The sequence below is a fragment of the Phyllobates terribilis genome, unplaced genomic scaffold, assembly GCF_046119375.1.
Source record: "Phyllobates terribilis strain yellow unplaced genomic scaffold, ASM4611937v1 Scaffold_8__6_contigs__length_399053987, whole genome shotgun sequence".
Taxonomy (NCBI): domain Eukaryota; kingdom Metazoa; phylum Chordata; class Amphibia; order Anura; family Dendrobatidae; genus Phyllobates; species Phyllobates terribilis.
The window spans coordinates 315924242-315940162 of NW_027362768.1; the positions used below are offsets into that span (position 1 = coordinate 315924242).

General features: G+C 46.0%; 1 protein-coding gene across 1 annotated transcript in view; it reads right to left on the reverse strand.

Annotated features, from left to right (window-relative positions):
• Nucleotides 1-15921, reverse strand: part of TKT (transketolase) — a 59440-nt gene that overhangs the window by 16596 nt on the left and 26923 nt on the right. The window contains exons 2-6 of the mRNA XM_073644560.1: nt 8924-9041; nt 7145-7258; nt 6890-6987; nt 4539-4730; nt 700-818 (exon numbers count right to left, since the gene is read on the reverse strand). Coding sequence (XP_073500661.1) covers nt 700-818; nt 4539-4730; nt 6890-6987; nt 7145-7258; nt 8924-9041 — 641 coding nt within the window. The remainder of the gene's footprint in view (nt 1-699; nt 819-4538; nt 4731-6889; nt 6988-7144; nt 7259-8923; nt 9042-15921) is intronic.

Below are 15921 nucleotides of genomic sequence, written 5' to 3' on the forward strand. Positions count from 1 at the left end.
CAGAAAAGTCTGTTACAATTCAGTAACTGTCATTTTAAGTGAACTTGCAGCAGAATGTCTGTGTCAGCCTCTAGCTTCTCCCTCTCCATCGAACTTTAAAAGCACCAACTGTCATCTCCTATCTAAGTAATGGGAAAATCTGCCTTTACTGAATACTAATTTTTACCCTTGAATTGAGAACGAAAGATCAGTCCTAGAGGAGTAAGAAGCTGATTTCTCAGATAAGATATATTACAAAGTTGCTTATATACATGTGTACTATTGATTTATGAAACAAAAATCAAAACAATAGTTCCACTTTATGGACATGAGTGGTATATGGAGTACTGCCTGCAATGCCCCATGGGAAAAAAGTAAGCAAATAGGACAAATACAGAAATACCTGGAACATCTACCCTTTGCAGCCACTGTCTGCCCGATCTAATAAAGATCAAAATCATTTAAAAAGTGACCTTTTTTATTACTGTTTACCTACTTATACTTTTGCTTTCATGTCTAGGGTTCATTATATAGTATATTTTTAGATTATTGCATATAATATACATTACATATCTGATCCATCAAATGAGAACCTAATTGATCTCTGCAACCTTGGCAAGTATTCGATACATAGAGATAAAAATATAAGCTGTTTGCTAAATTTCACAATATTGCTTATTCACGCTAGGTGAGGTCTCTCCAGCATGATATGTACCGTACCTGTAATCCCTTTGCCTTTAAATGTTTTGGCGATGATAGCGGTTGGTTGATTCTTCACAGGAGTGAACGCCTTGCACAGCTCCTCTACGCTGTGACCGTCCACAACAACTGTGTGCCACCTAAAATACATAATAAATGAGCGTACCTAGTGGTCAGTACAGGTCTCGAGTCTGCAGTGATGTCTTTTGATACTGTTGCTCTAATATACTTCCCAACTGTCCCAGAGATCGGTGCTGTGTCCCAACTTTAACTGCATCTGTGTCTTCAGGATACATACAGTTATATGAAAAAGTTTGGGCACCCCTATTAATCTTAAGCTTAATGTTTTATAAAAATTGGTGTTTTTGCAACAGCTATTTCAGTTTGATATATGTAATAACTGTTGGGCACAGTAATGTTTCTGCCTTGAAATGAGGTTATTGTACTAACAGAAAATGTGCAATCTGCATTCAAACAAAATTTGTCAGGTGCATAAGTATGGGCACCCTTATCATTTTTTTGTTTTAAATACTCCTACCTACTTTTTACTGACTTACTAAAGCACTTTTTTTGGTTTTGTAACCTCATTGAGCTTTGAACTTCATAGCCAGGTGTATGCAATCATTAGAAAAGCTACTTAAAGTGGCCACTTGCAAGTTGTTCTCCTGTTTGAATCTCCTCTGAAGAGTGGCATCATGGGCTCCTCAAAACAACTGTGAAATGATCTGAAAACAAATATTATTCAACATAGTTGTTCAGGGGAAGGATACAAAAAGCTGTCTCAGAGATTTAACCTGTCAGTTTCCACTGTGAGGAACATAGTAAGGAAGTGGAAGAACACAGGGACAGTTCTTGTTAAGGCCAGAAGTGTCAGGCCAAGAAAAACAGCAGAAAGGCAGAGAAGAAGAATGGTGAGATCAGTCAAGGACAATCCTCAGACCACCTCCAGAGAGCTGCAGCATCAACTTGCTGCAGATGGTGTCACTGTGCATCGGTCAGCTATACAACGCACTTTGCACAAGGAGAAGCTTTATGGGAGAGTGATGCGAAAGAAGCCGTTTCTGCAAGCACGCCACAAACAGAGTCGGCTGAGGTATGCAAAAGCACATTTGGAGAAGCCAATTTCTTTTTGGAAGAAGGTCCTGTGGACTGATGAAACCAAGATTGAGTTGTTTGGTCATACAAAAAGGCGTTATGCATGGTGGTAAAAAAACACAGCATTCCAAGAAAAACACTTGCTACCCACAGTAAAATTTGGTGGAGGTTCCATCATGCTTTGGGGCTGTGTGGCCAATGCCGGCACCGGGAATCTTGTTAAAGTTGAGGGACGCATGGATTCCACTCAGTATCAGCAGATTCTTGACAATAATGTTCAAGAATCAGTGATAAAGTTGAAGTTACGCAGGGGATGGATCTTTCAGCAAGACAATGATCCAAAACACCGCTCCAAATCTACTCAGGCATTCATGCAGAGGAACAATTACAATGTTCTGGAATGGCCATCCCAGTCCCCAGACCTGAATATCATTGAACATCTGTGGGATCATTTGAAGAGGCTGTCCATGCTCGGCGACCATCAAACTTAACTGAACTGGAATTGTTTTGTAAAGAGGAATGGTCAAAAATACCTTCATCCAGGATCCAGGAACTCATTAAAAGCTACAGGAAGCGACTAGAGGCTGTTATTTTTGCAAAAGGAGGATCTACTAAATATTAATGTCACTTTTCTGGTGAGGTGCCCATACTTATGCACCTGTCAAATTTTGTTTGAATGCAGATTGCACATTTTCTGTTAGTACAATGAACCTCATTTCAAGGCAGAAACATTACTGTGTCCAACAGTTATTACATATATCAAACTGAAATAGCTGTTGCAAAAACACCAATTTTTATAAAACATTAAGCTTAAGATTAATAGGGGTGCCCAAACTTTTTCATATAACTGTATACAGCTGAATATAACGGTGGAGCAGAGAGCCAGCAGATCCCTGCTCCACCGTATTGTCCAGGTGGAGCCTGAAGGTCCCGCATGGAACGTCAGATCACATGACCTGAAGGCCGGACGTGCAGAGACCGGATCAGTAAGGCAGGAACCGGGATTGTGTGGCAACATTGGACTATGTGGGCGCAGTATACTGGTATGGGGGAATGTACTGTAGAGGGCGTGTAAGCGGCACCGTACTGTGTGGGAACACTAATGGGCTTGACTAGTAACTATATTTTGGTGTGGGCGCATACATAGGACTGCGCGAGGTTAGGGAAGTGACTCAGTGTAAAGTTGTAAAGTAGAAATTTCTGCAGTGCACTACATAGTATGTGACCCTCTTTCCTGTCTCTCAAAGTTGGGAGCGATTGCGCTAACGCTCCTGCAATCTAGAAGGACCAGGTCAGGTCCCCGAGTGTCGGCATCAGCCATGGATTCCAAGAAGAAAGCAGAAGTGGTTTATAACAACTTCTGTCTTCTCTTTTCCCATTTACATAATGGTCACTGAGAGCTAAAAAGTGAATACAAGCATCGGCAAACCCAATACCTGTATTGTACTCAATGGTCACGTAATCACCAGTTCTCTGCCAGACCTAGTGATCGCCGGTTGTCTGCCAGGCATAGTCATAGTTATCTGCAGGGCATAGCGATCGCCAGTTGTCTACAAGGCACAGGGATTGCCGGTTGTCGGCCAGGTACAGGGATCGCCGGTTGTATGCCAGGCACAGGGCTCGCCGGTTGTCGGCCAGGTACAGGGATCATCGGTTGTATCCGGGCATAGCAATCACTGGTTGTCGACCAGGTACAGGGATCGCCGTTTGTATGCCGGGCATAGCAATCACTGGTTGTCTGCCCTGCACAGGGATCACCGGTTGTCTGCCGTGGACAGGGATCGCCGATTGTCAACCAAGCATAGTCATAGCTAGCTATCTGCGGGGCACAGGGATCGCCGGTAGTCTGCCGTGAACAGGGATCGCCGGTTGTCTGCCAGGCACAGGGATCACCGGTTGTCTGCCAAGCATAGTCATAGCTAGTTATCTGCGAGGCACAGGGATCGCCGGTTGTCTGCGGGGCACAGGGATCGCCGGTTGTCTGCAGGGCACAGGGATCGCTGGTTGTCTGCGGGGCACAGGGATCACTGGATGTCTGCGGGGTACAGGGATCGCCGGTTGTCTGCGGAGCACAGGGATCGCCGGTTGTCTGCCGGGCACAGGGATGGCCGGTTGTCTGCCAAGCATAGTCATAGCTAGTTATCTGCGGGGCACAGGGATCGCTGGTTGTCTGTCGGGCACAGGGATCGCGGTTGTCTGCCGGGCATAGTCATAGCTAGTTATCTGCGGGGCACAGGGATCGCCGGTTGTCTGCGGGGCACAGGGATCGCCAGTTGTCTGCAGGGCACAAGGATCACCGGTTGTCTGTGGGGCACAGGGATCCCCGGTTGTCTGCCGGGCACAGGGATCGCCGGTTGTCTGCCGGGCACAGGGATCGCCGGTTGTCTGCCGGGCATAGTGAGCTGAGGGACTAAGCTCACACAGTGTCAGAGCGCTCACTCATCTCCTTCTCCTGTCAGCAGTGAGCAGCCGACAGGACAGAGGGATCCCGCACACTAACACTGTGTGTGCTCTTGGCTCCTACAATGTCAGTGTGGTGTGATGTGCTGGGAGTTGTAGTTTCACAACAGACTACAGCACAACGGTATGTACAAGTGATGTGATATTACTGTCTAGTGAAAAGCAAATTGGTATACAGATGTAGCAAACTCAACGGCTGCGATGCACGACAGTGAATGAGACCGACAGCGATGTACAAATAGCGCAGAGCGCTGGCCATCGTGATGGCGGCTGCTGCATCTACGTATGTTTTGAATATCACTTACCCAAAGGCCTCGCAGCGTTTCTGATAGATCTCCACTTTGTGCTGCAGAGGAGCGGGTTCGCTCTGTCCCAGGCGGTTGACATCTATGATGGCAGTAAGATTATCCAGCTTGTACAAACCAGCAAAATTCATTGCTTCCCAAACCGAACCCTCTGAGGTCTCTCCATCCCCGAGCAGGCAGTACGTCCGGTTACTGGAAGAAAAAAAAAACTGCAATTTATTAATATAAAATAAAAAAAAAATAAATAAATAAAATTGCAAAGTGACTTCTATACATTACAATGATAAAGGGATTTTCTGGTTTCAGAAAATCTGTTCCTTGATGCAGCTCCACCGGGTCCAGCGCTGAAGCTCCTATGCTGCTGCTCCGGTGTCTGTTATTGTCTGCAGCACTAATGTCATGTCGTCAGTGAGCTCACAGATAGGCTGCAGGGCTGTCCAAGCGACATCAGCCCTGCAGACAATTAGCAGAGACTCAGCATCGGACCCGGGGAGGGGGAGAAAAGCTCAGATTTTTTTTCTTAACAACCCAAAACAAAAAAATGCCCTTAGCTATGAGGTTTCCTCCAAGAGTCCAGTCTTAGGAAAAGGGTGCCCTAGATAATTGGCTCCAATACCCTAAAAAAATACTCAGCCCACTGTGGCTTAACAGTAAGACCACCTAAGGTCGGGTTCACAAATTCGTACCCAGTATCTCATGGATAATGCACGGATCGCACTACCCGATGTGACCTATGGGTCTACGGACTGAATAGTGCAAAGGACCAAAGAAAATTTCTTTGCATAACTATTGGCAATCCGCGCTGCAGCCATACCCGACAGATCCTGTCGACACGATGCAGCAAAGGAATGTCAATGTTAGCGCAATTCTCTGTAGTTCCTGTAGGTTGAACTAAAGTTTATGAGATATTTGAATCCAGCAGGTTTTATTCTGGATCAGTGTCATTATGTAACATCTCATAAAAATCTAAGGCAATTATGAAAGGGCTCCGTGGATAATTCAGCCTCCGAACAAACCTCCGCAGCTTCAACAGCTTGCACGTCTGCCGCCGAGTTCAAGTAAGGTAAGAAAGAGGCGGGAATGCTCCTGAACAGTGCAAGCCGAGGACAATGTGCAGCTCAAATAGACACTCCTCAGCAAACAGACTCAGGGTTTATACCCAGCTTATCAAGGAACCTGCAGCCAAAGCCACTGTGGAGTCACAGTCCTTAAAGGAACCTTTCATCTTACTCTTTATCTTAGTGCACCTATAAAAACCTAGCTAAAACGGAGACGGTGGGTGCACCTGCACCATGCCAAACAGAAATGGGAGCACATGAGCACCATCACGCTCCTCACTCACTGTGAGGACTCATGTACAAGTTCCTTCAAGCTGTTCAGATCAATTAATTTTCTAAGAAATCTGAGGAGATGGAAGTAACCCACATAGGTAAGAAGTGCCCAATGGGCTCACATAATAAATTATGTTTTTTGGGGCCCACTCTATAACCCAGAGCTCTTCCACCCATGGACCTTGTAGTACCGTGGACCTTCCATCTAGTGCATTGGCAGAACAACGGTGTACTGCCAGTTGGTGCATGGAGCCACTCAATAGTTTCGAGATGGACCGGTGGACCGTGTCCCTCCATGTTCTACACAATGTTTTACCATCAACCGATGCATGGAGCTACTCTAAACTTTCAAGAGAGACCATGGACAGTGTCTCTCCATGTACTACATGGACTGCACAATAGTGTGCCGTCAACCAGTGCATGGAACCACTCTACAGTTCCAAGAGAGACCATGAACCGGTGGACCATCCAAGTATTACATGGATTGAAGAATTGTGCAATGTCAACTGATGCATGGAGCCACTCTACAGTTCCGAGAGAGACAGTGTCCTACTCTAACTTTTCGAAAGAGACCGTGGACCATGTCCCTCCAAGCATTACATGTACTGCACAATTGTGTACAGTCAATCGGTGCATGGAGCCACTCTACAGTTCCGAGAGAGACTGTGGACCATGTGGTATTCTAAGTCTCTGAGAGAGACCGTGGACCATGTGCTACTCTACGTCTCCGAGACAAACTGCGGACTGGTAGACCATGTCCCTCCAAGTATTACATGGACTGCACAATTGTGTACTATCCATCAGTGAATGGAGCCACTCTACAGTTCAGAGAGAGTCGATGGACCAGTGGACTGTGTTCCTCCATGTACTACATGAACTGCACAATTGTGCGCCGCCAACAGATGCACGGAACAACTCCAAGGTTCCCAGATAGACGGCCTTTATACAGAAAGAGCTGATCACTGCACTTAAAAAAAAAAATGAGCCCATGCTGAAAAATTTCAGCAACGGTAGAGTTACCTGGCCTTATCAAAGTATTTTGCAGTGTAGGCCATTCCAGCCGCAGCCCCCAGTCCTTGTCCCAACGATCCTGTGGCCACATCTGTGAATTCTTGTCTCTACAACACAAAACATTAGAAGATCGGAACTCTTTAAACCCACAGACAAACTACATGAGACTGATACGGACATCTGATCTGCTAAAAATGTCCATAGTGGTAAGGAGATGCAGAAACACAAAACAATATGGACGTTAGGATAATCGTAAATACGCACCGGGACCGGATGACCTTCAAGGACAGAGTCAAGTTTCCTCAAGTTCAACAATTCAGACTCTGGCAGAAAACCGGCCTCGGCCCAGGCTGCGTACAGGATTGGAGCTGAGTGACCCTGAAAGGAGAAAAATATTCAGTAAATGCAATGTTCCCACAGCGACTTAATCTTATTGGGAAGACACAACATCATCTAAGGCATCTTCATAGAGAACATGTCCGATAGATGAGGAGGCTCCATAGACATGTTGTATGATTGTCGATACATTCCCACACTATCTAGTAACAGAACCTCATAAACATTGCAAAAATGACAACAGAATAGTAGGAGAAACAATAAACTAGCAAGTAAAAACGGACTGGAGTGCTGAAACCTCAGGCTCTGTTTACACAGAGGTTTTAGGGAAGCTTTTTTGGGAGGTTTTTTTTCTTCCTGTAAAAGGTTTTTAAAAATTGCCTGGTGGAAAAGAAAAAGTGCAGGTCACTTCTTAGAAGCGGGTCATAGAAACCTCTTCAAATAGCCACTGTCCGATCAGAAGGCTGCAAAGAATGCTGCAGGGAAAAAAACTGTTCCAAAACTCTCGAACAAAAACACCCCAATGAAAGAGTTTCCTAAAGAGGTTTCTGCTTGAAAAACTTTTTTTTTTTTTTTCTTTTTTTAACTTTTCTTTAAAACATAAGGCCCGATTCATCAAAGCTTTTACGCAAGTATTCTGGCATAAAAAGCTTAGAAAAGATGCAATATTTTGCCGCAACTCAAGGCTACGTTAAAATTTTCATAACATTTTTGTCCAGCCCCGACAAAGTAGGTGTAGCTTGGTCGGAACGGGGGCGTTGAGACCGCCGCTCATCAAATTCATGACTAGTTGCTGCATTCGCTACGCCACAAATCTTACTCCAGTTCTTGACTAGAGTAAGATAAGTGGCAAAGTGCTGTGTGCACCACTTCTCCGGCAGTCCTGATTCGTGATGAGGCATGAGCTTGTTCATAAATGGGGAATGTCTGACTCCAAAAAAAACCCGCATCAAGACCGGTGTGAACAATGCCGATCTTGATGTATCGGGGTCTTACTGTCTAAACCACCTAACATGGATGTGCTGATTTCCCTGACATCTGCCATTTAGGCCGGACATGCACATGACCAATCCATTCATTCTCTATGGGCCCACAAGAGATAGTCTATTATATTGCTTGGCTATCTCCAGCAGTCCTATACAGGATAAATGGAACGGTGGAGCACATGTTCGGCTCCTTACAGATGGGACACTGTAGAGTCGCGTGTTTGGGATCAGTGCGGGAACTAGCAGACCCCCTTCATAATCAACAAGTGATAACCTCTCCCATGGATAGGTGACAACTTCTAAAGATGGGACCCCCCGCTATCAACAAGTTATGACCTCTCCTATGGATAGGTGACAACTTCTAAAGATGGGACCCCCCGCTATCAACAAGTTATGACCTCTCCTATGGATAGGTGACAACTTCTAAAGATGGGACCCCCCGCTATCAACAAGTTATGACCTCTCCTATGGATAGGTGACAACTTCTAAAGATGGGACCCCCCGCTATCAACAAGTTATGACCTCTCCTATGGATAGGTGACAACTTCTAAAGATGGGACCCCCCGCTATCAACAAGTTATGACCTCTCCTATGGATAGGTGACAACTTCTAAAGATGGGACCCCCCGCTATCAACAAGTTATGACCTCTCCTATGGATAGGTGACAACTTCTAAAGATGGCGGTAACCCCTTTAAAATTAGGGCACAGAGTATTCCGTACCTTAGACATCACAAAGCGATCATTGTTGGGGTTCTTGGGATCCTGAGGCTTATACTTCATAGTATGGAAAAACAACACTGACATGATTTCGGCAGCGCTGCAGCATGATGTCGGATGTCTAGGAAGGAAAACAGAAGCACGGGCAATAGTTACAGTGAGATCGCCTGCAATACTCACATCATCAAAAATTAGAAAAAGAGCATATAACTGCCCTGCATGCAATATCCCTGACTTTTGATGACAATCTTCTTTGCGGCGGATGTTTCTTTCAGATTTTTCAGTCACATTTTTAACTTGTAGTTCCACCTTTCACCACTTCCCATGCTCTATAGTTTCCATAGATATCAATGCAACAGCGCCCCCAGCACTACTACTCTATACAATGAGTTATTATATTTATGTGAATGGGGGTGAGCTGAAACACTACACATAACCTGAAAACAAGCGAAGGACTGTTCTTTGCAACAAAGCAGGTATGTTTTTTTAAAAGGGTTCCCACCAAGACATTGGTGGCCTATATATAGGATAGGTCATCAATATTAGATCATGGAGAAACTACACCCGGCACCCCCTGTTTGCAGTTACGGCGTCCAAAAGATGAAAAGAGTGTAGGGACGTCGAACAGCACAGCGTCATAAATAGATAGTCTAGTGGCCATTGTCGAGATTATACTCCATTCAGACCAGTCTTTGCAGTGCCCCATTTTCAAAACCGGTGGGGGTCCAAGCATTGGGGGCTCGAAGCAATCACTGAGTTATTTTCACCTATTCTGTAGACAGGTGATAACTTTTCAAACTTAATAAACACTTTTCAAACTTAGTACAAACTTTTCAAACTTAGTAGAGTCACTTAAATAAAGCAGCGATTGTAACAAAATGCATTTATTGGGGAATTGTCACTCATGCAATTACCTATTCTATTTGTGCAGGTATGGCAAGATATAAATATAGACTTTTGAAACCAACTTTTTAATTGCACCAGTGCATCTTTGTGCATCAGTGTAAAAAGTTTGCAAACTTTGCAAATAGTTTATATACTTTAAAATAATTCATTACCGTGAATGATGGAGCTGCACTTATCGATGGACTTAATGGATAGACCGTCAATATCTAACCACTTTAAGATGTCAAATATCCCATAGAAATTCATCAGACGCCCCCTACAGATAACCACCGTCTCTCTAGTGTGGCTCATGCAGCACATAGGGCCCGTCGGGAATATTAGGTGCTTACTGCTATAAATCCCATGCAGGTTAGGACAGACACACTGATTACTCATCCTGGCAGTGCACAATGACTGTCGGCTCCAAGAGTTGCACACGTCTTACTTTATACATGTGTTAGGATCAGACAAAAGACAAATGTTTCAACATGCGAGATTAATATTTCCAACCCTGCAAACTGCACTTATACTTAGCCGGAATCTAGATGTACGTCCTCTTCATGGCCTGAAATAAGGAGCAAGTAAAACATGAGAAAATAGGACAAGAAACACGTGTCTAGACCAGACATAGCAGTAAGGCATCGGGCACACTGCTCGGCTATATGGAGGCTCAGTACTAGGCACTCCGGCACACTGCTCGGCTCTATGGAGGCTCAGTACTAGGCACTCCGGCACACTGCTCGGCTATATGGAGGCTCAATACTGGGCACTCCGGCACACTGCTCGGCTCTATAGAGGCTTAGTACTAGGCACTCCGGCACACTGCTCGGCTCTATAGAGGCTTAGTACTAGGCACTCCGGCACACTGCTCGGCTCTATGGAGGCTCAGTACTAGGCACACTGCTCGGCTCTATGGAGGCTCAATACTGGGCACTCCGGCACACTGCTCGGCTCTATGGAGGCTCAGTACTAGGCACTCTGGCACACTGCTCGGCTCTGTGGAGGCTCAGTGCTAGGCACTCCAGCACACTGCTCGGCTCTACGGAGGCTCAGTGCTAGGCACTCCAGCACACTGCTCGGCTCTATGGAGGCTCAGTACTAGGCACTCCAGCACACTGCTCGGCTCTGTGGAGGCTCAGTGCTAGGAACTCCGGCACACTGCTCGGCTCTATGGAGGCTCAGTACTAGGCACTCCGGCACACTGCTCGGCACTCCAGCACACTGCTCGGCTCTATGGAGGCTCAGTGCTAGGCACTCCAGCACACTGCTCGGCTCTATGGAGGCTCAGTGCTAGGAACTCCGGCACACTGCTCGGCTCTATGGAGGCTCAGTACTAGGCACTCCAGCACACTGCTCGGCTCTGCGGAGGCTCAGTGCTAGGAACTCCGGCACACTGCTCGGCTCTATGGAGGCTCAGTACTAGGCACTCCGGCACACTGCTCGGCTCTGTGGAGGCTCAGTGCTAGGCACTCCGGCACACTGCTCGGCTCTGTGGAGGCTCAGTACTAGGCACTCCGGCACACTGCTCGGCTCTATGGAGGCTCAGTGCTAGGCACTCCAGCACACTGCTCGGCTCTATGGAGGCTCAGTACTAGGCACTCCAGCACACTGCTCGGCTCTGTGGAGGCTCAGTGCTAGGCACTCCGGCACACTGCTCGGCTCTATGGAGGCTCAGTACTAGGCACTCCGGCACACTGCTCGGCTCTATGGAGGCTCAGTACTAGGCACACTGCTCGGCTCTATGGAGGCTCAGCACTAGGCACTCCGGCACAGTGCTCGGCTCTATGGAGGCTCAGTACTAGGCACTCCGGCACACTGCTCGGCTCTGTGGAGGCTCAGTACTAGGCACTCCGGCACACTGCTCGGCTCTGTGGAGGCTCAGTGCTAGGCACTCCGGCACACTGCTCGGCTCTATGGAGGCTCAGTACTAGGCACTCCGGCACACTGCTCGGCTCTGTGGAGGCTCAGTACTAGGCACTCCGGCACACTGCTCGGCTCTATGGAGGCTCAGTACTAGGCACTCCGGCACACTGCTCGACTCTATGGAGGCTCAGTACTAGGCACACTGCTCGGCTCTATGGAGGCTCAGTACTAGGCACTCTGGCACAGTGCTCGGCTTTATGGAGGCTCAGTACTAGGCACTCCGGCACACTGCTCGGCTCTATGGAGGCTCAGTACTAGGCACTCCAGCACACTGCTCGGCTCTGTGGAGGCTCAGTACTAGGCACTCCAGCACACGGCTCGGCTCTATGGAGGCTCAGTACTAGGCACTCCTGCACAGTGCTCGGCTCTGTGGAGGCTCAGTACTAGGCACTCCGGCACACTGCTCGGCTCTATGGAGGCTCAGTACTAGGCACACTGCTCGGCTCTATGGAGGCTCAGTGCTAGGCACTCCGGCACACTGCTCGGCTCTGTGGAGGCTCAGTACTAGGCACTCCAGCACACTGCTCGGCTCTGTGGAGGCTCAGTACTAGGCACTCCAGCACACTGCTCGGCTCTGTGGAGGCTCAGTACTAGGCACTCCTGCACAGTGCTCGGCTCTGTGGAGGCTCAGTACTAGGCACTCCGGCACACTGCTCGGCTCTATGGAGGCTCAGTACTAGGCACACTGCTCGGCTCTATGGAGGCTCAGTGCTAGGCACTCCGGCACACTGCTCGTCTCTGTGGAGGCTCAGTACTAGGCACTCCGGCACACTGCTCGGCTCTGTGGAGGCTCAGTACTAGGCACTCCGGCACACTGCTTGGCTCTATGGAGGCTCAGTGCTAGGCACTCCGGCACACTGCTTGGCTCTATGGAGGCTCAGTACTAGGCACTCTGTGTCGATGACATCACCTAACGCCATGACAGATATATCCTCCTGGCATCCAGGACTTATCTCCGTTGTATGCCAGTTTGTGCCATTTTTTAAGTTAAATCTTTTATTTTTTTTTAATTTTCCCTCAACATCTAAAGGTTTTAAACAGACTCATCCACTGTTTTACCAAATGTCACAATTTATGGGCACCAGTCCCTGTCTGGACTGGAGTAAAGTTTCTGGCAGAATTTTAAATTTGGTGAATTTTGTAACTTTTTGAAGAATTTTTGATTTTTAGTGCTAAAAATTTACAAAAAAATCTGGAAAATAAAGAGCATTTTTCATTCTTGCAACAAATGCATGAACCGTTTTAAAAAAAATTGGCGCAAAAAAAAAAAAAGACAGCGAATATCACAAAACGAAAAAAATAAAATCATCGCTTGTGAGGAATCAGGGCCCATTAGATGTGTCAACCGCTGGCGTCCAGACGATTTATTTTCTATCGTTCTATGTTACAAAAGCAACACAGGATAAATGAGAAATGTATGATTGCTGGAGGTCCGGCAGCTAAGACCCCCACTGATCCTCAGAACAGGGGTCAAAAATCCCCCTGAGTGACTGAAGAATTAATGAGCATGTGCGACCACTGATCTGTTTATCATATTGGGAGTGGTGGTCGCACATGCTCAGTAATGCTCCATGAACACAGGAGACTTTTTTAGGTCCCCCGTTATAGGGATCAGAAGGGGTCTCCCAGCAATCATATATTTATCATTTATGCCGTGGATCAGAGATATAAGTTGTTTATGGGGCAACCCCCTTTAATTCTGTAATATCCTTCTTGTTGTGACATTTAAGTAACAGGAATATTAAATAACAGCCACTTTCACCATCCGTGTAATATCTCCTCATCAATTGTGATTGCATGATGTGTGTTCCTCATCTTCAGTCCTTACACAAGAGCTGTGTGTCCTAACAGGACAATGTAGTCATATTGTGCATTAAATGAGATTGCACCAAGAATTCCACTGGTATTAGACCTGTGTATTCTGACCGGCTCAGCTGGTTTTGGACAAGACCAGTAAAGGCGGTTTTAAGGCCTGAGTGCCCCCGAGGAATGACAGACGCCAACTCATCACTAACTAAAGCAACATCAGGAAAAATCCTCCAGCTTCATATATAACAAGATTTAAAAGGGTATTCTCATCTTGTAAGGTGATGGCGTGTCACTGATCTCTGGGGGGGACAACCCACATCGATCTGCAGACCTTACAAAGTCAAAATCAAGGGGTCAGTTCATGACATTTCTTCCTCCTAAATCTTCCCCCATCACCTGTGAGTGATATTATTGAGAAGTGGAAGGAACCACAGCAACCCAGCCACGAAGTGGAGACACCGTAACGTTACAGAGCGAGTGCTGAGTAGCAGAGAGTCATCAATACTCTGCTGCTGGCTCTACAACTGCTGACTCCAGACCTCCTCTGGTATTAACATCAGCACAAACACTGCGCCCCCACCGGGAGATTCATGGCCGAGCAGCTGCAGGCAGCCATAGATCACCAAGCACAATGCCGAGCATCAGATGGAGTGGTGTAAGGCTGCCAACACTGGACTGTGGAGGAGACGTGTTCTGTGCAGTGATGGATCACAGGCCTCTATCTGGTGTCTGATGGACGGGTCTGGGTTTGGTAAATGCCAGGAGAACGTTACCCCCTGACTGCATTGTGCCCGCTGTACAGTTTAATAGACGAGGGATAATGCTATGGGCTTGTTTCTCAAAGGTCGGCCTCAGCTCCTTAGCTATAATGAACTGAAATCTTAATTCTTCACCACAACCCATTGTGGACAATTGTAGCCTGCACCTTTGTGGGAACAGTTTGGGAAAGACCCTTTTCCGCTCTCCATAACTGTGTTCAGGGCACAAGATCCATAAAGTCATGGTTTGAGGAGTTTAGTGGAAGAACATGACCGTTCGCACACAACCCCGAATTTAAACCCATCCTAATCCTAATTTGGGATGAACCAAATTGGAGATTGTGAGCCTGACCAACTCCAACATTGGTGTTTGACATCACAAATGCTCTTCTGGATGAAGGGACAAAAATTCACACAGATACCTCCAAAATCTTATAGAAAGTCTTCCCAGAAGAGCAGAAGCTGATATATCTGCAAAGGATTCAACTCCATATTAATATCTATGGATTTAGAACGGGAGGTCAGAAAAGCTCCTATGGGGAATGTGGAAGGGGCACAATACTATGGTCGACACGTGTATCTCATATCTATCCATCTATCTACCTATTATCTATCTAGCCCTCATCTATCTATCTATCTATTATCTATCTATCCCTCATCTATCTATTATCTATCTATCCCTCATCTATCTATCCCTCATCTATCTATCTATTATCTATCTATCTACCTATTATCTATCTATCTATCCATCTATCTACCTATTATCTATCTATCTATCCATCTATCTACCTATTATCTATCTAGCCCTCATCTATCTATCTATCTATCTATTATCTATCTATCCTTCATCTCTATCTATCTATTATCTATCTATCTATCTATCTATTATCTATCTATCTATCTATCTATCCCTCATCTATCTATCTATCTACCTATTATCTAGCTATCACTCATCTATCTATCTATTTATCTCAGCGAGTATAACATAGAATTACACTGTATATTATTTTGCACTAACCACAGCGGCTTAATCACTTTCACAACAATTATTTCCTAGGTTCTGGTTATTTCATCACTTCTTCTGTTTTTGTGCTTCTTTCAAAACTTCACATGAACTTTCTTCATTTTTGTCAGAGAATTTTCCGACACTATGGAGAAGCCTGCAGGAATTACCACATAGACACAATGAGTGTGACATCTGAGGGAGCTTATACTTTATATACAAATCTCCAGTATACAGAGCACATACATACTTTTTTTATCACTACGATATAAATGTCTGCATGTTGTACATTGCAGGCAGTTCAATATTGGGTCACTGTTATGGGGGTCCGGTCCCTATACTGTTCCGGGGGGTCTCAGTTGTCTCTCTTACTGTGGTCCTCTACAATTACTATGTCGGCTTTAGTGTTCCCATTCATTAATAATTCTGGAGCTGTTAGATCTCTGCATTGTTCCGATCCTCTGTTATTCCTCCTAAAAATGGATGCCTAAACTGACAACTGGGTGTTATTCAAATGGGTGGGTCTATACATTGTAAGCTCTCACTGGACAATGTCACTGTGTGCAGGGACTCACCCCAACTGTTAACACCTAATTGTCAATTTATTCATATTTCCAAGAGGA